The following is a 24,298-nucleotide window of genomic DNA, read 5'->3' on the forward strand; positions in this document are numbered from 1 at the left end:
TCAGTGATTGTACCTTTCAGATAAAGTATTGCATGAAAATCTTTAAATCCAAGGTATGAAATTAAAAGTAGTTCCTTCAAGAAAAATAGATTAGATGTTAGGAATTTATTTACTTTAATCCTCCATACTTGACACGTCGAACTTGCACGTGCAACATCAACGTCCACATCTGCAGTGTAATCAAAGATGACGGCAAATGTTTTAGTGGAGGTAGATGGACAATGGGAGGGATTTGATGGCAGGCTTACAAAGTCGAAGTTGAATTGGTGTGGACTTCTCCTCCTCATTTGTCTCAATGAATGCCCCAGACACACAGATTAAGGTTAGTTTAACCAGCTGACGGCTTGATGAATGTTGTGCCAATTATCCTGTAGCAGAAGCATTCGGCTATGAAATGATGGCCCCTGTTGCAAGATCTGCTGCATGCTCTCTATTTAGCTTGCATTCCTGTGGATGCTGGCAAGGCAAGCTTATTTTTATATACTTAGCCCCCGAATCTTGCTTACTTTGTAAAGTGGTCCAACTAAAAAACACCCAAACATTAATTTTAAGAAACATGTGGTGAAGCTAAAGGTTAAACAAATGTTTTGCTCAGTGGGGAAAATCAGACATAGGGCAAATAACATGCTTGGACCGCTTTTTAAATTTTGTTTATAGGTAAGAAAATGAATGCATCAAGCTCTTGTGACTCTTCTTATGTCATAGGTATATTGAATGAATATCCAGTGTAGTGTCTTATTGCAGTTCTCCCATAAATTTTAATTAAAAAAGGGTATTGCCTTAAAGAGATGCATTTTCTTTTTTCATAACAAAAATATGAAAGCGACAGTATTTTCTAATTTCTAGGGGTTTTGCCATCCATCTGATCTGACATCTGAAAATGAGGGGCACAACACCATTTCAGTATCTGCTGGGTTCTCTTTTATGTACCTTTAACTAGCTAACGGCTACTGCTAGTTGTTAAATATTGCTACTACAGTGGACAAAATGTTCTTCTGGACATTTTCTCAGTGACTAAACAGCTTCAGGAGTAGAGCCAATACCTATTTGCATGTTTCATGAAAAAATCAAGTCCGATGGATTTGCTTTTTTTTGTTAGCTTAATGCAGATGCATATTTACTGTATGTGGCTAAGTGTAAATGAAAGACTGCATCTGGCTTTCATTCAGATAAAAGCTTGAGTAATTAGAGGCTTACATCATTTTCACGGGGGCAATTAAATCTGATCGTCTTCGCATAAGCATATCTTTCAAGAGGCTCATTATAATTTTCATATTTGGAACGTGCATTTTAGCTCCTTATACACAGCTCCAATAATAATCAGCTTTAATGATTAAAGTCTAAATCAGATACATGACAGCTCTTCAGCAGCATCACCCAGCCCTGACTTTTACTGTCTCTTTCTGATACTGATGACCTGACATTACACACCCAGGAAGCTCTTTAAAAGTCAGCCCAACATGGACAGCGCCTCTTCTTTGATCAGCTATTGTTCTGGACGGCGTGCAAAGCTTCACCCTGTGACCTATCTCATTACAGGTCTCTGTGCCAGCAGCAGCAAAGCTTTCATGAGGAGAACATTGAGATAATTGGGTCACTCTATCAAAGTCAGCCGTTCTCAGTGCCAGCCACGCTGCCGTCTGATGACTTGGATGAGCTGCGCCAAGTCAGCACAATACAGAATACGTTGGAGTGCTGGAAAAAGCACCGAATACGTGCCTCATTGTACCTTTCATCACAGTGTACTATGTCACTGTTAATGCCTCAAATAAGACAGGCTGCTGGATGTTTGTTATAAAAATGCAGGGCGTCCAACACTTTGTAGGCCTTTCCATGCACATGTCATTGAGAACGAATCACCCCAAAGGCACAACTTCAACTCAAGGTTTCTAATCACAAAGGATAAGAATATAAGATTTTGATTAAAAAAATGCTCTGCATGAGCTGCCCACCACGTTCCAAAGCATTATGAGGAGTTTGTTTGTTTAAATGGGACATGCCTTAAACAAGAAAAGTCAGGAAGATTGTTTCCCTGCTGTCTTACGTCAGTCCAAGGCGGCTTTAAACAGCACAAATATGAAGTCAACTGTAGGGTGCCTTGTCTTGAAACATGTTTTAAACACTCTGCACGCTACAGTGTCAACAGGCACACCACACACTTCTGGGATTTATAAAAGCAGAGTTAATAATGAGTGGCAGTTTAAGGATGAAGGCTTAGGAGCTATGTTTTATGTGCAGAAAGAGGCCGATGGAGAGAATATTAAGTCAAGGGAGAACGTGGATAATAAAGCAAAAGAGAACAAAAAGTATTTGAGCGAAAGCTTCAGAAATTGATGCTGAATTTCCAAATGAGGATCCAAAGTGGAGGAGATATGTGGGAGAGTATTAGGTTCGGATGTTTGACACGAGCGTGATGCTACATTTGACAGCTGGCTGGGGATTATGCCAGCCATTCTCCGTGGATACACGCAGATCTTGTTAAAGCTAGTAAGAGTAAGAACCAGTTCCCAGGAATTTCACTCTGACTGATAACGGTAAAATTTTAAAATCACAAAGCCCCTTCAAAACTTTAAAAACAGACCAGTGGTAAGTCCGGGATCCGTTGAGTCTTGCATCCACAGATAACAATGAAAAGCAGCGATATAGATGACTTGCAATGCAGTCTTATTTCAAGACAAAAGAACTTGTGGTTTAAAAAAACTAAATCTTTACACTTAGCCTGGACATTCAGGATTATGAATTTGAAGGCAAATTCTCAGTATGCTCACATCAATCACTCTGCTGCTACGTTTCGATTCCCTGCTTCGTAAGGATCCCTGTGCATTACTCATAATCCAGTGGACTACTTTCTGTGTTTACTTTCAAATGCATCAAGAGTACCTGTATTGCCTTAAACAATGCTGACACTCTTTCAAGAAAGCAGTTTAAAGGCCAAGATAATACACAGGGTGACCATTTACTACCATCTGTCTCTGATGCTGTGTGATGCAGAATGACCCTGTTTACTGTAAACAGTATACCGGCCATGCATACTGGCCACTGCTGTATTTGAGTGTCCAGTGTGTAAATTTGTCTGCTATGCTGTACTTTACACAACAGAGAGGTAAAAGTAGCTTAAATGCAATGCAGGCTCACAATCCCACAATTCGGTTTTAGAGTATATAATAATGTAGAGATTAGCTTCCTGGTTTAATCCAAAATATTTTGCAAGGCTTAACATCAGATGAGAGAATGCGGTTTAAGCTGTGGTTTCCGTGTCTGTGGATGCCTGGAAGCCTAAACTCAAAATGTACTACACAATAGGCACATAAGCACACGTTCCACGTATGTGAACTGGAAAGCAAGATGACAACCTCTTGACAGTGCGCCCGCTTAAAAAGAGTAGAAACGAGGGAGTGGAAAACTAACAATGAAATGCAGTCGGAACACAAAACAAGCATTCAATTTACTCGTACTTCAGTGCAGTTGATGTTGACAGTGCATGGCACTGCAAGTGGAAAACGCCTTTTGTGTGGGCCACAGAATTCTGTGACATAACCACACCGATGAAGCAAGTAATAGTTTGTGTCACGTGTCTGAAAAGGTGCTATACCTTAGCTTTTCATGCCTGGAGCACCTTGCCCATAGTTAAAAAGCACCTTGGGAATGGTAACAAAATTGGATAAATGTCAAATATCAAAGATGCCCTGACACATGCTCCTATGACCTCAAAATAGCAATTTACTCTATAATATTTGGATGAGTTCTTTGCTAAGTGGACAAGATAAAAAGACTTTTATAGCAGTTAGAAGTTGGATCTGTTAAAGGACTGATTGTTTTGTGTGAAGAGGGTAAAGTTGGGTTAGTGGAGATCTGTTTTCAGCTACCACATAATATTCTGCTGAGGTTAAACTGACTTTCCTGATGCAGAAAACAGTTTCCTCTAAAATGCACTAACGAAAGGTGGTGTTAAGAGTTATTTGCTCTCTGAATTTGTGAAGGCGCAGTGGTGCATCACTGGAAAGTAGAACTAGCAGTGCACCCCACCGTTCTGCAGTTTGAGATGTGTGTTTGTGTGTGTCTGTGTGTGCAGCTGATTGCGAAATCAATTAAGGAACAGTTTAGAAATAGACAAGCCATCGAGTAGCAGAATGAAACTCATTCAGCTATACCACAAATGACTCTCTTACAGGAATTGGCTAATCTTCCAATACTGAGCAGAAGTAGGTTCCTCTGTCAGTTGCCTTTCTTTACATTCAGTGTGGTCTCATCCATCAATAAGCACATCCCACCTTTTCTTGTGTAAAAGGCACTCTATTTTATCCTTTGCGCACCACCTTTTGGCATCTGAATCAATATCCAATTTTTCCTCGCTCATTTGCCCCCTGCCTCTCAGAATGCTCTAAATGCTGAAGTCCTTAAACTGGTCCTTTTTCATCCTACAGTTGACAACTGATCTAGTGTAACTGGGCTTCTTGCCTCATCTAACTTCTCCAAAGAGACCATGCTTTTCCTTTTCAGATCTGGAGAAATCAACAGTTTAAGTGGAGCCAGCAGGTCAGGGTAGATGCTAAGCCTCTTATTCTAATCCTAGCATGGGCGTGTTATGGATAACATGAGCACGCGTGAGCTTACTCGAGCATGCTCATTTCATCAGAGTTCATTAATGACACGACTGATTTGCTCTTTGTGCGTTGTGAAGCTGTAAGAAATGGCAATTCATATTGCATAGATTATACAGCGGAGTATAAACGATTACTATAGTGAATAAACTTACTTGGAGATAAAAGCCAAAGCTGTGCTATCCTTTTCAACAATATGAGTTGTATGAGCTCTTGTAGTAATTTTCAGATGTATTAAAGCTTTACGGATGATAATATACTAGACCAAAAGTATGTGTGCTCCTCCTGTCCTGGGCATTGATAGTACACATTATAAAAACTGTGAGCATGCACTTGTATACACACAGAGAGCTCAATTCCCTCAGGATACTGTAGGTTCAAATAAAGTTCATATTACAGCAGTGCTTGGATAATAAATGGCCCCAGAAAATAGGAAGTTAGCAGCATCTCTGTGATCATCACTCATAGTGTTATGCCATGTTCAGCACACAGTAATATAACTAACAAACACTTTTTAGTTGGTGTGGCGCCACACTGTCTGTGTCAGTAAGTCTTTGACTATATGACTTTGAAGAGTAATCGGTGTATAAGAAATGAAGTCAGATTTGCTTAATCTTGTCAAAAACATACCACTAAATCAGATTTGAGCAGTAATTGATTTCAGAACGCATCATGTCAAATTGTGGTATTGAGGAAGTCTGGCGTCACATCTGACAGATAGAAAACCAAATTAAAATGGTCTCAAAAGCATCACTGGTCTTACAGCTCCCTCAGATTTCACCTAACAAATGTAATTTAACCAATCTGTGACCAAATGTTAACCAATCAAGGAGCTCATAGACTGTAAATTATAGATGGACATTGCCTCTGTAACGTCAGCCATTTGTGTATACTGCATGCTGAAGCCTCATTGTTGGCATTGGAAGTTGGTTTGCATTGGAAGGATACAGATAACTGCTAAGCAGCTCTAAGAGACTAAGAAAAATACTAGAATATGAATCATTAAAACAAGGGCTCAAACTTCTTAAATGGGCTGTACCTCAAACAGGAAATATTATTTGATTATTTGATTAACTCCATTAAAACTGCTCCGAAAGGCACTGACTATCAGAGATTCAGCTGAGTGACCTGAATGGGTGAGGTGAGGCTTAGCAGAAAGATTTTGAGTTGAATTTTGAGATAAATTATAATATTAATTTTAATGTAGAATTTCAACTTGCCTACAAATGTTTAAAAGGTTTCTTTTTATTTATTTATTTATTTATTTATTTATTTCAATATATTTTTTTCCTATTAGAAGGAGCGAGCTTCCATAGAGACCAAAGCTGCAGTTAAAGTGGATTAACTCCCATTTGGAGCCTCAAGCGGCTATAAGAACTGCAGTTTGGATTGTTTAGTTTATCTTTCTGTGGAATGGGGGGGGTTGCTGGGTGTGATCTGACAACCTTGTCATGTCTTAAAAACATTACACCAAATTGCAGTGAAAGGATTTTTATTTTATTTAAAAAATCCTCTTTCTACTTCCTTTCAAGCATGTGCTTTATCAATAAGCAACAGAGCTCTGTGCAAAATTAGAAAGGTTACACAAACTCTATTTAGTTCAAATTTTATGGGTTCCTAAACAGTTTGGTCAAAGTTGTTGCGTGACAGAAAAAAAATAATAGTGATTATGTTATAGAAGTAATGCTCTTATGAGATGTAAACGGCATAGATCAGAACAATGAGTCCTAAGCCGATTACCAGTCACACTTTCTGCAACAGGCCGAAAGAGTTGGGAAGAAAACCTCCACTGTTTCAAATTTACTTTGGAGTTGCCTACAATGAGATCAGAACTGAGGGGTGTGTGTGGAATACTAATAAACTGACATTTTTTGAAGTTTGTTGATTTTTTTTCTATTCTTTGATTTTGGACTTTGACATTTTCTCTTGTTATCTTTAATATAACTTTCTGAACATCAAAAATGTATTGGCAAACCAGTTGTGAATTTCAAACAAAAAATATTTCACCACTTTGAGTAAGACACATTCAATCTGAAGCAAATATTTCATCATATAAACAATCCTGTTGCTTCGCACTGAAACTGACACCAACGAGAATGCCCTGCTTTCCAGATCCTAATGTGTCTTTCACCAGTTTGCATAGTGTTGTTTCTGGCTTTTTGTGCATTTTAACTTTAAGAAGTCTGCCAGTGTTGCAGTATAATTGTTCACGAGTGTGGTTTAAACCCCAGGCAAAAACATCCCAGGGACTGCTTTACATACTTTCTTTTTCTCTGTATTGTAGGAATGAAAAGATAATAAATTAAATAATATTTAAGCAAGTGCATATCTATAAATTATAATGAAACGTTATTACTTATTATAACACAGAAAAGGATCTTGTTCATATAGACTAAAAAAACACAAACAGGACTATGTTTTGCTTGAGCGCTGATTTTAAAAGGTCTGATATACGTTTAGCTGTCTAGCAGGAAGTGCATCAGGTGTTCTTGAACACAGACAAAAACCTTTGGCTTTGACCTAAATGTTGATTTAGGTGTTTCCCTTTAACATTTTTTTCCCCTACTTTTCAGAAAAAGAACATCAATGTTTTGCTGAGTCTTGGCATGCTAGCTTCCTGGGGAGCACTCTTGCTGTCAGCTCGCCTCTACTGGATGGGCAATAAACCTCCAAACTTCTCCAATTCCGACAACCCTGCAGCCGACTCGCCTCATTTCCTCACTCGAATGCTAACGTTTCTCCACCTGCCTGCTGCCAACGCCTGGCTCCTCCTCTGCCCTGACAAGCTCAGTTTCGATTGGTCCATGGATGCCGTGCCCTTGGTCAGGTCCTTGGCTGACTGTAGGAACCTTCACACCGTTGCCTTTTATGTTGGAATGAGCATTCTGGTTTTGTTTGGCCTTCGTGGTCCCACCTCCAAAGTCAAGGAGACCAATGGGAAGGCCCATGTCACTAATGGGAAATCCATCACTAATGGTAATGGTTACCACGCTCCTGATGCAAACCATAACACAGAGCATGGCTCTCCAAAAACCGCCCTAAATGGCTCAGCTGGACTGCACCACTGCCCTCCACGGACACCCCTGCCCCCTACAGAAAGCCTAGTACTATTTTCACTGGGCATCCTTTCATTGCCTTTCATCCCAGCCACTAACCTATTCTTTTATGTGGGTTTTGTAATTGCAGAGAGAGTACTATACATTCCCAGTATAGGCTTTTGTCTGCTTGTTGCTGCTTGTGCAAGAGCCTCGTTTGTTAGACTGAGGACTAGAGGCTGCAAGGCTGTGCTGTTGTGTCTCTGTATGGGTCTAGTACTGCTGAATGGACTCAGAACTGTTCAAAGAAACAAAGACTGGAGCAATGAGGAAAACCTCTACAAGTCTGGGATTAATGTGAATCCCGCTAAAGGTAAGAAGGCCACTGGCTATCTTTAGATGTAAGTAGGAATCCTCCTACCTTCAGCCTAAAGCAAGGAGCAAATTTGAATGACTGAATTTTAGAGCTCAATTGATACAGGAATTTTTAGGACTGATAGCGATGTTTTCTTTCCAGCAGGTAGAACGTAAACAGAATCTTCATGTGTAGTTATTTATTATTATTAAGATATGCCAGTACAGATATGTCAGCAAAATTGGATAGTAATATCTGCCTGCCGAAAAATCATTCAAGCTCTAGTTAATTTTACAAACTCAAAGCTAGCTTATCAATCTTTTGGCCACAGCAACCGTTACTATAGCTATGAAGCTGTTTTTTTTTATTAGGGGAACATTACGCACCCATTCCTGTTATTTTACAGGTAACATTCAAAGATGACGAAGCAGTTTCACAGCATCAATGAATACTGATAGCTACTCAAGATGAAAGTGAACAAAGAACGTAAAAACTCTGCTTGGCAAATGCATTTTTGCCGCTTGGATTTTGTGCTGTGTTAATATTTGTTTCTGTACGTTTTTAGTACATTTGAGACATTTCACTTGTTTTGTTAAAGATGGAAAAAAATGGCATGTACAGCAAATTTTTAAAAACTCAAACAATACCCAGTTCTACTTAATATGCATGTTTTTAACTGGGCTGAGATCTGAAACCCACTGTGGGAACCTGATCTTGAAAGAGGCAAGTAGAAATATGTGCAAGAAAATAACAGAAAACTGCTTAGAGGATTGTTACACACTTGCCTAAGAATACTTAAATAAAAAAAAGAGAGCACTCTAAATAAACAAGTAAGCATGAGAAGTACAATTAATTGTTTTTATCAAGTGATACTAGTTTACTTTGACAAATTAGTGTGAATAACTGCTTTTACATGACCACCAACTGCATCTTTTTTTTTTCTTCTGCTGTATAACTCTTGACTGGCACATTTCCTCTAGCCTGGGGAAATTTGGGGAACGTACTGAAGAACCAGGGCAAGATGGCGGAGGCAGAGAAGGCATACAGAAATGCTCTGCACTACCGAGGGAACATGGCTGACATGCTGTATAACCTGTGAGTGATAAAGATGCCCGTTCCACCTCCTCGTGTTTGCATAGTCTTGACACAAACAAGTTCTGATTCCTACCATCCATCACTTTAGATCACTGTGGAAAAGGAAGAGAAAGGGGAGAGAGGAGAGCGCATATAGACACAGAGTGACTAGCAGGAAAAACTTACAGAGGGCACACAAGAATAGATCTAACACAGGAGAAGAAGCAAATGAAATACAGAGTATGGCTTGATGCAAGAGTTGTGTGTCCCTTGTGGCTCTTTGTACCGTCTGCTGCTGATTTGATTAGTCATGGTTTGCAGGGTTTGGGGGAACACAAAGACACTTAGAATCCTGCAACACAAGGTGTCACAGATGCCAAAACCTCATAGCAGACCCGTGTCTGTAACTCTCATGCAGACACTGTTTTCCTTCCCACTTCTCCGTTCCCTCTCAAGTTACGGGTGCCAAGAAACTGGCAAAGAAACAAAGAGAGAAGGGAAAACTGAAAGGTGTTTTGCATTCTTTAAAACAGAGGTGCTACCTGAGCTTGATGGATGGTTGGCTATATTGGGATTATATATAAGTATATGGGATACGGGAAGAAAAACCTGCCACTTTCACCACTCATTACTTTGATGAGAGGTTAAAGCTTACTTTGCATGCAGAGTTAAAAGAAACTGTACTGCAGCTTGTCACATCTTTGCGTTTTTCTTGGACCAGGGGTTTGCTTCTGCAGGAGAATGAACGCTTTTCTGAAGCGCTGCGTTATTACAAACTTGCCATTGGGAGTCGGCCTACGCTGGCATGTAAGTAAATCTCGGAGAGTCTCATTTTTGTAAATGATCTATGAGGCGGTCAGCCTGAGGGGAAGAGCTGTCATCAATTAGACTTTGGGGTTAATTACACTTTAATTTTATTGCTGATGTGGTTATTCTTTTTTGCATGGACATGTAAAGGGCCAGTGAAGTAATGCAATTCAGTCCTGCGCTTGAGTGTTCACATTAGATGAGGGTCCAGCTTTTACTCTACCAAGTAGAGTAGCTTTATTGTTAGCTTTATCTCTTTTTTGGCATGTATTTATTTATGTGTCCTACTTTTCTCTGCTCCGACCTCAAGTTCTGCCTCCTTTAGGCTGTATTATCATGTTCTTCTGTGTAGATTGTCAAGTTTTTTTCTTTGTTTAAAGCTTTTTTTATGTTTATTGCTCTTTTATTTACAGTTGATAATTATTTATTTGAACTGTTCTTTTTCCAGGGTGGAATAATTGTACAGCATATATATTTGACCTCAAAAAACAGGAATTTAGGCTGCACAAGTGTGAATTTATTTTGGATTTTCGTTAAGATCAAAACTATACATACATGCTCAAATATATGCGCATTCTCATTTCCATCTTTTAATAAGAGGTGTTAAAGGTTCTACAATGCCTTTTAACGTGACGAGTTAAAGCCATATTAACTTCTTGCTTGTGATCATGATTGACTACAACTTGCTGCTTCTGTTTGCAAACATAAACAAAAGAAGTGGTTTAACAGCGCTCATTGGATTGACCAAAACTCAGAACAATGGGAAAGTCCAAGGAACTGGAGTGAAGCTCTAAGAAGGAATTGGAGATTTACACAATCTGAAAAATGTCTATATTACTATACCACTACTAATTCCAAGATCCCCTGCTTCAAATTCAACACCTTTAAGTTTGGCTGAAGTTTGTAGCTCACATGGACAAGTGAAATGCCTTATGGCAGGGGTTTCAAACTCCAGGCCTCGAGGGCCGGTGTCCTGCAGGTTTTAGATCTGTCCTTGATCCAACACAGCTGATTTAAATGGCTAAATGACCTCCTCAACATGTCTTGAAGTTCTCCAGAGGCATGGTAACAGTAATCATTTGATTCTCTTGACCCAGGGTGATTTTCTAAAACCTGCAGGACACCGGCCCTCGAGGCCTGGAGTTCGACTCCCCTGCCTTTTGGCCACATGAGATACAGATTGACCTATATGTCCACAATGATAACAGAAATGTTTGGGTGAGTAAAGGTGAGGCTTTCAAACTAAGAACACTGTACCAGCTGTTAAGCATGGTGGTGGTAGCATCATGCTCCGGGGCTGTTTACTGCCAGTGGTAATGGGAGTAACAGTACACTGCACAAAGTGGATGGAATAATGAAGAAGGAAGACTACCTCTTCAAATTCACTTAAAATCAACAAATAGATGGTTTAAATGTGGATGGTTTGAACTTGTGGTGATTAGAGAAAATCCAAAATAAATTCAGACTTGTTCACCCAGTTCGTGTTTTTTAAAGTCATTAAAAATGAAAAAGAAACAATTAAAAACAATGATTAAAATCCTAAAATTACCATGACGTTCTGTTCCATGATGAGTGTATGTAAACTTCTGAACACAAATGTATTTATGTCAAAAGACATTTTATATCATTTCATATGCCTTTAATTGAACCTGCTTTTTCTTCACTCTGAACTCACAGCGGCCTACTTGAATATAGGAATAATTTTGATGAACCAGGGCCACCTGGAAGAGGCCAAACGCACCTTCCTTACTTGTGCTGACATTCCCGATGAGAATTTGAAGGATCCTCACGCTCACAAGAACTCCGTCACCAGTTGCCTGTACAACCTGGGAAAACTGCTCCATGAACAGGGCCAGCAGGAGGTCAGTGTGTCCCGTTTGTGGGAAAAGGGCCCAGCGAATATTTGAAGGAGCTGAGAAGTACTTGTTTTGTATCTCAGCTTTCATAACATGAATAAACAGAGAAGGACCAAAATAATTTTTGTAACACTTTCCATTAGGACTTTGTCCGTGCCGCTTGTGATTTAACTACTTAGTTAAAGGCCACAATTATGGTGACGCGAACTGAAAACTGAACTAGCTGAATTAACTATTTTCTTTCTACAGGAGGCCTTGTCTATTTTCAAGGAGGCAGTGCAGAAAATGCCGAGGCAGTTTGCACCACACAGCCTTTTCAACATGATGGGTGAGCGACTAGCTTTTTTTTCACATATAATATCTGTTTTAAACAGTAATAAAAAAAATCTATTTTTAAAAATCACTACAAAGGTGATTCCAGCTTGAAATGTTAATAAGCATCTCGATGAGATAACGCTACCATTTGATCTATAAAATTACACATTCATGAGCTGTGAAGAACACAGTAATAATGTGAGTTAAAGCTGTGCAATCTGACATTATTGTTCCCGTCTCAAGTGTTGGCCTTCTGGCTTGTGAGAGCTTAAAATGTGAGTTAAACAAATTGCCATTTAATCATTGCCGAGGAACCCCACCTGTTGGATTCCACCACTGTAACTCAAAAACGATGTGTGCACACACTTTGTGTCCTCTTGAGGAGAAGTGAAGCTCATCTGTGGAACGAGTCACATCCCCCTCTTTGTTATTGTAACACTAATTACATTATTGTAAACTCATCCCGATGACATAGTTGAGATTGCAGGGAGATGTCTGCATAAATTCCTTTGACAGGCAGGCTGAAGGAAAATAAGATTTGTGTGGAGAGGTGGAGAGAGGGATTAAGGAAGAGTGTTTGAATTAGTATAATGGGAGGGGATACTGAGTATATGTCATCAGCCTATCTTCTTACTCTCGGGACCAAGAGCATGCCCTCACATCCAACAACATCTCTGAGTTTTTATAACCAGCTTTTGTCCTTTCAGAGAAACTTCAGATTTATCTGCATTGTGGTCACTTCAGTCAACATGGGGTTAAGAAGAATTTGAAGTTTCTCAAATGACCTATTACAGCGAGCCATTATAATGAGAACCAGCATTACATCATTATCTGTTTATCTCAGATCCAGACAGCGCAGAGTTAACATCCATGAATAAATTAATCAGTTAGACTTGCAGCATGTTCTGCTGTTAGATGAAGTTCAAAGAGCTTCACAGATGACTGACGAGCTAATAACAAGTCAGAATAAATGTAATAAAAACAATGCAATTAATTATAGATTAAAAGCACCTTAAAGAAGACTAAAAAGACAAAAAAGATCAGAAGGAGAAGAATCAAATAGGATAAAATAAGCACCCTTAAATAGATTAATATTGTAGGAGCTACAAAAACTGACTGGAAAAATGAAATGCTGAAATAAAAGAGAAAAAAATCTAAAAACAAAAACTGATTAAAACTGACAAGAATCAGTACCCCAAAAGAGCAAGAACAATTATAAGTGTAATATATAGAATAGAGTGGAACAGTGCTCACCTTTTGTAAAGGCTCCAAATCTAATAACTGATTGCCCATTCAGTTTCCCCATTGATGCTTCTGAACGTCCTTGCTTAAAAAATGTTTTAAGCCTTGAACCAAGCCAAAACTGACCTCCATAAATCAGGGGTGTCACTGTTCCAATTTAGTATTGTGAGTTTCTGTTATGAGCACATGCCATCACATCACAAAGGCTCAGCTTATAGTAAGTCTTCTTTGGATGATTCTAACACTATGGCTCATAATCAAGAATATGAGAATATGAATGAGATTTTTACCTCTAGAACCTCACTGTACTCAATTCTAAAATATGGTATTATATTTATGTTGTTGTTTTTTTTAGTTTAGTTTTTTTTCCCTTGTACTTTAATCAAGAACAGGTTCTTATTTTCACTGAAAAAGGCAAAGCCCCTTGATGAAATAAGTGTGTAAATACAAGCAAGTGTACAAGGGTCAAAACACCAGGGTGACTGGGAAGCTAAGAGTGTTGGTGAATTTGGCTTAAGCCAGATAGTTTAGCACATGTTTTTGTGTTTGGGGAGGCAAGGTGCCAAGTGTGGCACCACCTACATTTTTTAAATAAAAGAAATCTTAAAATGCATATGCTAAAAAAAACACAAAACAAGTTCCTTTTATTATTGATATTTTCCATTCTCCTCTCTCCTTTCAGGAGAAGCCTACATGAGGCTGAACAGGCTGGAGGAAGCAGGTCACTGGTACAGAGAGTCCCTCAGGGTCAAGCCTGACCACATCCCTGCTCACCTCACTTATGGAAAACTGCTATCCATCATTGTATGTTCCCTTACAGACACACACACACACACACACACACACACTCACACAGAAAGAAGCAGAAGACAAAGCATTATCTTAGTAATGACTGCAGTGGTTAACTATGTGGCAGAGTGTAATTAAATGGGACCTGGAGTGGCACAGTGGAGTGATGAATAATGCATATAGAACAACTTATGGGGCACTGGAGCAAGGCGAACCCATCCTATTGATTTCCCTGCAGAGACTGAAGAGCTGTGATAACTGTTATTACATATGGGCTTCCTGAGTATGAAAGGCAAGGGTGGATTCAAACGCATGAATTCATTGTGTGACCCTTGCAGCTACTAGTTGGACAGAACTTTCACACTTTCCACACAGTGCGAAAGAAAAGAAACTGAAAAACTGAAGGCAGAAATGTTAAATAGATTTTGGGTGACGTTAGGATGATCCTGATCCAGGACTGATGCCAACAAACTGCTGTGTTGGAGCAGGGTAAATACATGGCTGACATCTGAAGGTCAGGGAAGCAGGGAGTTTTTCTGGTGTGGATGAGAGCGATCCCTCTGTGATTGGATGACCCTGATAAACCATGTTTCTTTTTTTTCTGTCTTTCATTGCATGTGCCTGTATATTCATGGGAGTGTTAGAAGACATCCAAGGACACACGAACTTGCCCAACTTCTAAATGTTAAACTTCCTGTCACTTCCTGTACTTCCTCCACCTCTCCCATTCCACTAAACAAAAACAAATACACATGCATGTGACAGATGTGTGAGCAGCTGAGTCAAGTTTAGATTTGGGAGACAAACTGTGTTTCCTGCGTAACCTTTTTTAACGACGCTGACCTCTCTCCTTCCACGGCTTCGGGTGCTGCATAAAAACACAACCGAGCTGAAGTTACAAAACTGTTATGTGCACACTGGCAGCTGCAAACCCTAAGGGCTTTAAACCTTACCTCTGACCAGTTCCCCGTCTTTGCTGAAAGATTTAAAGATATGCAGCATATGCACACACACCTTAAGTAGGTTCACATTAGAGTCACCGAGGGTGGCCGGACATCTGCTCTGCTCCCTTATGCTCAAGGGGCTCCAGATCTATGCACTCACCACGAGGCCACCTCCACTACTAGAGGGCTTAAGAAACATGAGATTGGATGGGCTCGGGACAATAGGCCAGTGGATGGGCTTATTATTCAATTACTCCCCTTCCTTATTGAATCACTCCATCGGCTACATTTCTGGCCATCCTGCTAGAGTCAATCGACAATACAGACAGGGGAAGGAAAGGTCAAACTCGAGCCTTGTACTGTGGTTCACCCCAGCACTGTTTTTCTTTGAAACGTGGAATATTTTAGCTCGAAAGCGACCACATTTCAGCTTTCAAAGCTGCCCACAAAAAAGCTACATGTGTAAATCCACAAAATAATAGGCAGAACCTGATAGTCTTGCACACGTCCACATCCGTGAGCAAATAACAAGTGCAACTCCAAAGCCGCTAGTGTACTCTTTCCACTATATTACAGGCCTCCTTGTCTGTCAGACGTATCTTGCTGGAGTCAGAGTGGTGTGGTGTGCATTAAGGAAATTTGTGGTCATTCAACACCATGAGACTTATGACTTTAATCTCAGCCGTATATTTGGATAATTCGGCACTAATTCTAACTATGGTCTCGCACTGTGGAAGACCGCACGATAAAGTACGTAGAAGCAGCTAAACTAACCTTTTACTCAGCTACAAATCAGGGAATATCCTTTTGATAGTTGTTTGAAAATCATCCTTTTTCCACTGACCTGAACTCGTCCATAAATCTGCTAAATGATGATTTGCTTCTACCTAAATGGACTGAACCACTGTACTTTCTGATGGATGTTTAGGGAAAAGGTTTAATTGAATGTAAAGAGTATGGAGCCAAAGAAAATGTGAAATAAGCCATGTATGCCTGATATTCGGTCATTCAGAGCGATTGACGGCACTGGGAGAAGCTAATGAAGCAAGCCTAATGAGCCCTGCCCTCTCATTTCTTGTTGCATGACAAGTCCGCTGGCAATATAGAAGCAATCGGCGCAGACGTGTGAAACAAAAGAGATGGAGAAATTCAGCCTCGTGAACAGAGGCAATAGTCTGCACACAAATGCGCCCACACCAACACCTTGGAGGTTTTTCCTCTAACGGTTTGGCATGAGAGATTGTGCGGCTGTGTTTTTTAATAGCGTCTCTTTTCTGCAGATACAAAGAAATTGGGTTGCTCTGACTCAAATGAGGCCTGCTGATGCACTACAGTTTTTCAGATGCAAAGAAATACATGCTCAGGCCCAGCTATACATATTGTGTGTTATATAATATGTACTGTTGGTGGTCAGCATAATCTATACCATTTTAAACCATGTCGAAACAATAGTGTTGTGGTTTAAACATTCACCATTTGCCTAGCTTCCCTGTTCCATCCTGGGAGGAGACGCAAATCCCTTTGGGTTTGCGTCAGGAAAGGCATCTGGTATAAAAAGTGTGCCAAATAAAACATGTTGCACTACCTACTGTGGTGAACCCTTGTGAATACGAGAGCAGCTGAAAGTAGGTTTAGCTTTTTTTAAGGTTTATGTTTTTAACCCTTTGTTTTAATCTTTAATATGTATATTAGATTTCAGAGCTGTCTTTACAGCTAAAAAGAATTAATTTGATGGGAAGCTTATGAATGAACAAGTGTTTGGCAGTATTGGTTTACCCCGAAGTGCATTTATTTCAGTATTCTTTCTTTCAGGCCTGCAGTGTTCAGGTTATGTTGTATCAGTGGAATAATCAAGGATGTAACAAAAACCTCTCAAAAAAAAATCATGTTCAACCATCACTTATAATGACTTGAGTTGCTTTTTGTTTTTTAAGGGGCAGAAAACAGAAGCGGAGAGATATTACCTGAGAGCTATTCATCTAGACCCGACGAAAGGAAACTGCTACATGTACTACGGTAAGAAATATATTAAAAGATTTATTTAGAGACACGTTAAACAAAGCCTGTTTAAAAATAGATATTCTAATTATAAAACCATGAATGCCTTTATCTTCAGAAGTGTCTGCCTGTAGTTGATGGACAGTTTTGAAGTTATTTTAGCGACAATCTAGTTTGAAGTGTTTCTCTACCAGCTAAATCATGCATGGCTGCCAGTACTGTAAGGCGTTGCATTAATACGGTTATGATCGGCCTCTGCTGCCTTCAGCTGTGCTCACACTCGCAATTCTTTACCCTCCACAAACCAAGACAAAAACGTAATGGCGTCACCCTCAGAGTGCAATTAAATTTACCATGTCATTTGACAACTAATGTTATAAACCACACTGGTTCCACTCTGATTGCTTATGTAACTCGATAAGAATTATGGGAAAGAAAAAATCAAAGCTGGGAGTTAATAATCCAGAAATGTCCAATCTCTCAGCGCTTTTATTAGAGTTCCGTAAAATAATGGCGGTAACACGCTGTCATTTCATTTTTTTCTTCGTATCAGTGCTGGCACTGTTGGAGCTGTTTGAAGCGTTGCAGATGGTGCAAACACACTCAGAAAAAGCCACGTATGCTGCGTTTATCTGCGTGAGAAGACAGAGTCTGAATACACATTTTACGATTGTTAAACACGGTACCGTGTTCCTCCCACGCCGCTGTTATTGAGGCTTTTCATATCAGCTTGGAGGAACAGATTCCCTGCTGCTCCAAGGAGCTATCTCCGGGATATTCATAGGAAATGAATTCTGTGTTATCCCGCTCAAAGCACCATTGTGCATTGTCCCTTTCTCCTCTTATCTCCTTCTATTCCTCCTGGTGCTTTCTCCGCACTGATATCTTTGGTTTTGAGTTTAGATTGGTCAGTGTATGAGGGGTCTGTCTGCTGCTGACTTTGGACGAAGCAGTTTCCCCTTCTGAAGTCCTTACGCTCTTTCTCTCCATTTTCTTTTTTTCCAATGTTATCTTGTAGCTTTTTGCTATAAGTGATGTTTATTTGGGCTGCCTCCTCCTTTTATCGCACATCTGGCTGCCTTTGCTATCCTGGGGTCACTGGATGATCTCCAGGTGTGAGTATGTTAGGAGTGATGCTATCTGTTCACATTATAGAACACCAAATACACGTACAAAGATGTGCTCGGAAGGAAGGACACAGAGGGTGAAAGCTAAAACAAAGACCCCTTTCCTGTCATTGTTCTCATTTTAATGCAGAACCATTTCTAGGTAGTCTCCTTTGGAGTCCGCTTGGTTTTCGGGAATCGCAGGCAAACACAGTTAGCATTCAGTGCAAGAATGCAAACAGGCATACGCCTGAGTTTATCCCTACATTGCAATTTTTTCCAGCATTCAGTAACATCTGTGGTTAGACTTGGCTGTTCATTTATAGCCGCTGGTGCAGGGAGTTGAAGGTGCTGAACCAGGTGGCAAGACTCACACAGGAAAACCCATGAAAACCTGCGTCTCATCTGTGTTCTCAAACGCTGCCGAGCAAAACAACAACAATCCTTCAGTCTATCACTGTCTGACTTGTCTCCTGCTTTCCCTGCCTCTTTTTCTGTCTCACTCATTTCTTACTCAGCTTCCATTCATCTTCGTTTCTTTACACACCAGTCACCATCTTTACCTGTCATTACTCTTCTACAAGATGTCCCCATCTCATTCCAATCCCACTGGTTTGCTGCAGTGCGATAACAAGGAATACAGTTGTGCATTTGCTTGGTAAAATTGAAAAGGAAACAAAAAGCCCCCGTAGCTCTGGTATCTTTATTTTGTATATAAAGATATGCTTAGGCACAGTTATTTTTAAAACTAAATGCTAATGTCAGTATGCCGGAATTTTCAGTGTTGATGCAAAAAGTCTTATTAGTAGTAGGAATAAATTGAAATTTTGAACTAATAATGGCCCTATATGAAATGTACTAAAATATTTCTACATCTAGTAGATGAATTGAATCTGAAGCATAATGATACATGTTCTGGACACTATCAATATATTTCAATAAAGCAACATCATTTGGAAAAATCTGACAGGATTTATTAAGATACAGAATTACGCTAATCTGTTTTGGAGGCTTGGATGGGGTTCTGGATGACCAATGTGAGGCAGATATGGGGAGGACGTGTCTCGCACAAATAACAGTCTGAAAGACAGAATGACAGAAAAGCACTGACATTTAAAGCACACAGCTTGCAAAACGTGCAAAATGATGTCAGTATTGAGTCTGACAGGATGGGTAAATGGAAGAGATGTAAAGAAAAGACTAGCAGCTGAACACCCAAGAAGCAGACAGATGAGTGATTACAGATCTTCCATACTGGACTTAGGAATAAGCTCCATTTCTGTGACACAGGAGCTAACAGGTTCTTAACAGAACTTCTGCTACCCTCATCTTTCTTTCTTTCCAGGACAATTTCTGTTGGAGCAGTCCCGTCTTGGCGAGGCTGCAGAGATGGCGGAAAGAGCCGCAGAATTGGACAACTTTGAGTTTGATGTGGTCTTCAGTGCTGCTCATATGCTCAGGTTGGCTAAAATCGCCACTTTGAAAAAGCTGTGTTTCTGCGTGGGGATTCCCTTACTAGTACAGAATTTTGAATGAAGAGATATTTCAAAGAATTACGGTGTTTTGGAAATTCATTATTTGCTGAGTTTGCCCTCATGCTGCCTCAACATTTGAGGGTTTTGTTCTTTACCACTGCCGTTTAAAAGCCATCTTTTCAAATATAAATTATACCAGCGTTACAGAATAGTAAAATGTCCTCTCAGTGGAAAAGCTGCTGGTAAAGTTTTTATGTATTACATATATAAATGGAAGTGGTGAGGTTTCTGTGCACGGCTTGTAAAGAAGCAATAGGAGAATTTTTCCCTCAAAGTTTGGCAACCGTGTACACGGACAGCTTATAAATCTTAAAATGTGTCAAAAGGGACTGCAAATGTCCTCTACTCCCAGCAACTGAGGGAAAATATTGGAATGATGAACCTTAACTCATTTTTGCTCTACATATCTGGAAAAGTCATTTCTTCTCTGAAGCATCTCAGTGCGCTGCCACAGAGGGTTTGTAAAAAGCTAAAAGTCTAAGGGCTTGACTGAGGTTTGCATTCGAGAACCTAAGGATAAATCTAAATGACAAGTCATTCCTTCGAGTTCTGATCCGACTGGTTATTTTAAGATGAGACCCTCGGGACATAAATCCAAACAGATTAGGATTAGTGTTTATTGATATGACGCCCACCTGTCAAAGCTAAAGCTGTCCTGGCTGATAATAAAGATAAGCTACAAACCGGGGCTTGCTTTATGTGCAGTGACTGACTGAGCATAAACAGGATGATAAGAATGACCTGACAGTCCAGTGCAATGTAGGATTTGCCTGTAATTGTTCTGCACAAACTAACTCTAAATACACATCATGCAAGTGTAACATTGCTGTTAAGCGACGTGTTTTACCGACACAAATCTTTGCTTTATTTTACAGGTTGAGGATTAGGAAATATGCAATTTTCTAATCAGAAAAAGAAGGAAATGACTTTACTTTTGACCTCCCTGATACCTAAAGATTTTGACTTTAAATGTGGCTTCCTGTAACTTTATCTGTTATTTAATGACTCTCTAGCACTTCCCCAAACAAAACAAAGACCAAGGAAGGACACTAGGAGATGACTATGATATCCATAATGTGTCCTTTATTTTAAAGCCTTATAAATACAAATTAGCATGTCAGGAAGGAAGGGCTTTATTAACTTTGGCACAGCAAAGTCCAGATCATGTACTCCATGAATAATGTTAGTGTAGAGCCGATTAACTACTGCTACTGTACCCAGCTGTAACATGTCAGGGAGGACTTTTGGTGCTTTAAGCAGTCTTGGCATCAACATTGTCTGCTTCTCTTTATCTATTTATAAATGAGAACCTCAAAGTAAGGCCTAATGTGCTGAATCAGTGTCCAAACACATGATCCCATATATGTCAAGCCTATTTGCCGCTTGTCCCAGAATATTGTTTACCGGTGGCTATATTAGAAGCTCCAGTATTTTACAACATCACTGCAGTAGGCAAAGAGTTTGTACTGTCATTTGACAATTACGTGAGACAGAATGTAAGCAAGTCTTTCAAATTAGTAAGTCATTTTTTAAGCCTTGGCAGGTACAAATAGTAGTATAATTTTCACTATGACTTGCTATTCAGTCAAATACTTTAACGCAGTGTGTAAAAATGTAGTGTGAAATCTTGCAGCTTTTAATAGTATTATAAAAGTTGAGTCTATCTGTATTTACTTAAAATAAGAGTTAAAAGCAGCAGTTACCAACTTGAGGTTCAAGACCCTCTGTAGAAATTTGATCTCACTAATGACTCGAAAAATTGTTAATTATAATTGTCAGAAACGGCCCAAAAATGTAATTGTGGAGCTTACTCTGTGTGTGTGTGTGTGTGTGTGTGTGTGTGTGTGTGTGTGTGTGTGTGTGTGTGTGTGTGTGTGAAATTTTCTTTGCTTAAGTATCATTGTGCCTATTAGTACTACACCAGCAGAATTTAAATGACACTAATGACTACATGAATTAATTTGACTATGTATGAGTGAAATCATACACATTTCTTTCTTACGTTAAATGAACAATATTCACGATAATTTATATACTAAGAAGCTTAACAATGAGTGAATACAATCATTAGCTGGAAAATATATTCGTTTTTATCACTGATAAAAATATCTTATAATGTGCAAATTTTTTACTCTCCGCTCTTCTTTCTTTTCAGACAGGCCAATCTAAACGAGGCGGCGGAAAGGCAGTACAAGCGTGCAGCCAGCCTCAGACCAGATGTAAGTACCTGGACTGGTAGGCCTGTTAGCACTTATCATGGAAATGCACACACACGTCTGCACTGTAAATTCAATTTACAACATACTATGTATTACCCATCATTCTGACATTACGTTATAGTACTGTTGTTCCTGGCAAGCAGCGATAGTGCTGGAAATGAAATGGAAACTGTGTTCTGGTCATGCCTGTGAACTGTTACCTTTATACAACCAACCAAATTCCAAGTGAGAAAAGAGCTTAATGATTCAGTTGTCTGACACTGAAGTCACGCTCTTAGCTTCAGAGTAAATGCTTGATCATAACACTATAGTTAAACAGACCAAGCTTTGCAGAGATCATGTCTCTTGATGTCTGCACAAGTGGTTGAGGAAGTTGGTAGCCATTATAGCCTGTCTGTCTGGTATACCTCAGTCACTTCAAAGGGAAAGGGTGCATGGACCAGTCTGTGGAAGGTGATTTAGAGTTATAGGAACCCCTGTGTTGTTAGACAAGGTCTGAAGGAGCTTCCTGGAGTCATTTATTATGTCAGTGTGCTTACTGATGGCCTGCTCTGTGACTTATGTTCAGTTATATGACGGGGTTAGACCTCATCCTGCCTCCACTGCATTAACTGGTGTAAGTCTATAAGGCACCTTTTATAGAAGCATTTCCCAACGTGTTTGTCTAACACATTGTGCAAACGTCTTGGGCCAACTCTTATTAATTTATAGTTTATTCCAAGTTACACTACTTAACACTGACCTTTGCCTCATCCAAGCAACAAAAGGATGAGCCAGTGTTGTGTCTAGACATAGCAGACATCTTGGCAAAGAATAAATTTCAAATTGTATATTTAGGTACTTTGCTACCCAGTCAACTGGATCAAGAAAAACCTACTTTGGTAACAAAATTTGTTAATATGTGTAATATCTAACCCTTAAATGGCTATCGAGAATGTATAAGCTATTAATTCAAATTGATCAATCAAGTGGCAGAGAGATTTTTTCCATCAATCCAGATTAAAACTTCTGAAAACAAATATGCTTAAACACCTTCAAAATGACTAAAAGCCTCAACTTAGAACTTGTACAATACAAAATTTTGAATGGGCACTACTGTTTAACAGCGGGGTGCATGTGAGCTTTTAAAGTCGTTCAAGAAACCTGGAGAACTATTTCTAAAGACTTTTTAAAGAAATTAGAAGAAAGTTTGCCTGTTAGAGTTCAGGCAGTGCTGAACAATGTTAAATAATAAATGTGGTCACAGTACTGTTGCTCCACAGTTCTAAGTAACTTAGAACTGGTAAGATTATCATATATGACCTCGGAAAACAAAAATGTTTTATTATGTTTAGTTCTAACTAACCATGAACTATAACTGTTTTCATTAGGAATTTGATATATTTTATGCAGCTAGCTGGCTAGCTACATGCTAGCTGCTTCTGCTTTCTATTTATGACCAGAGATGGGCAGTAACGCGTTACTTGTAACGCGTTACTGTAATCCGATTACTTTTTTCAAGTAACAAGTAAAGTAAGGGATTACTATTGCAAAAACGGTAATTAGATTACCGTTACTTTCCCGTAGGAACGCTGCGTTACTGCGTTACTAAAACCGTGATTTTTTGCGAGAATGTCCCATGACAGTGACGTAAGCGAGTGCGCCGTTAGTGACAACAGCTGTGTGCAGATCAACAATGGTTCACATATCGAGTGCGGGAGAGAGTATGAGCGTGCAGCATTTAAAGCGTGGAAGTACTGACCTTACTTTGAGTTTGATTCCATAAAAAGTGACAAAAACATTAGCGTCCATCGTGCGTGGGAAGAAAACTTCTTTTTACAGCGAAAAAACCCCCTAAACTTCCAAGCAAGCACCGAGTGTGCTACCACGTAATGGGAAACTCACAGAGAAACTCGCGGATTCTTCAACTGACCGCGGCACACCTGCACCAGGGTAAACCTCCGCCTACCCCAGTCCTGCTTTACAGGTGAAAATAGAGCAACAGGACCGCTAGTCTTTGACTTTATTTATTTTCTGCTGTGTTTTACTTGCATCTATTTGAAAGAGTGAGTGTAAACACAAAAAATATTTTATTTTATGTGCTGGAATGTGTAGAAAATAGGTTTAAATGTTAAACTAATTCATTCAAGTCAGAGAATGTTGCATATAATTAAATTTTTGCTTGATGCATAAAGTTAAAAGATTAAAACTGATAAAACAAGTTTTAAAAAGAGACTTTTCCAGTTGATTACAGTTTGTATGATGGATTATGTAGAAAAAGTAGAATTGGGCTGAAAGATCTATCACTTTATCACCTCTTCAGGTTGTAAATCGTGTTTTTAAAAAGTAACTAAGTAACTAAGTAATTAATTACTTTTGAAAATAAGTAATCAGTAAAGTAACGGGATTACTTTTTGGGGGAAGTAATCAGTAATTAGTTACT

At 39.4% G+C, this 24,298-nt stretch overlaps 1 protein-coding gene across 1 annotated transcript in view; it reads left to right on the forward strand.

Moving 5' to 3' along the window:
- LOC146689640 (protein O-mannosyl-transferase TMTC2-like) overlaps positions 1–24,298 on the forward strand; it is a 67,891-nt gene that overhangs the window by 39,197 nt on the left and 4,396 nt on the right. The window contains exons 3-11 of the mRNA XM_085436256.1: positions 7,175–8,009; positions 8,972–9,086; positions 9,787–9,872; positions 11,550–11,734; positions 11,978–12,056; positions 13,968–14,089; positions 16,953–17,034; positions 19,468–19,582; positions 21,813–21,876. Coding sequence (XP_085292382.1) covers positions 7,175–8,009; positions 8,972–9,086; positions 9,787–9,872; positions 11,550–11,734; positions 11,978–12,056; positions 13,968–14,089; positions 16,953–17,034; positions 19,468–19,582; positions 21,813–21,876 — 1,683 coding nt within the window. The remainder of the gene's footprint in view (positions 1–7,174; positions 8,010–8,971; positions 9,087–9,786; positions 9,873–11,549; positions 11,735–11,977; positions 12,057–13,967; positions 14,090–16,952; positions 17,035–19,467; positions 19,583–21,812; positions 21,877–24,298) is intronic.

The sequence above is a fragment of the Copadichromis virginalis genome, linkage group LG17 (genome assembly GCF_057382275.1).
Source record: "Copadichromis virginalis isolate Kocher_CV1m ecotype Utaka linkage group LG17, C_Virginalis_male_GT1.1, whole genome shotgun sequence".
In the NCBI taxonomy this organism is placed as follows: domain Eukaryota; kingdom Metazoa; phylum Chordata; class Actinopteri; order Cichliformes; family Cichlidae; genus Copadichromis; species Copadichromis virginalis.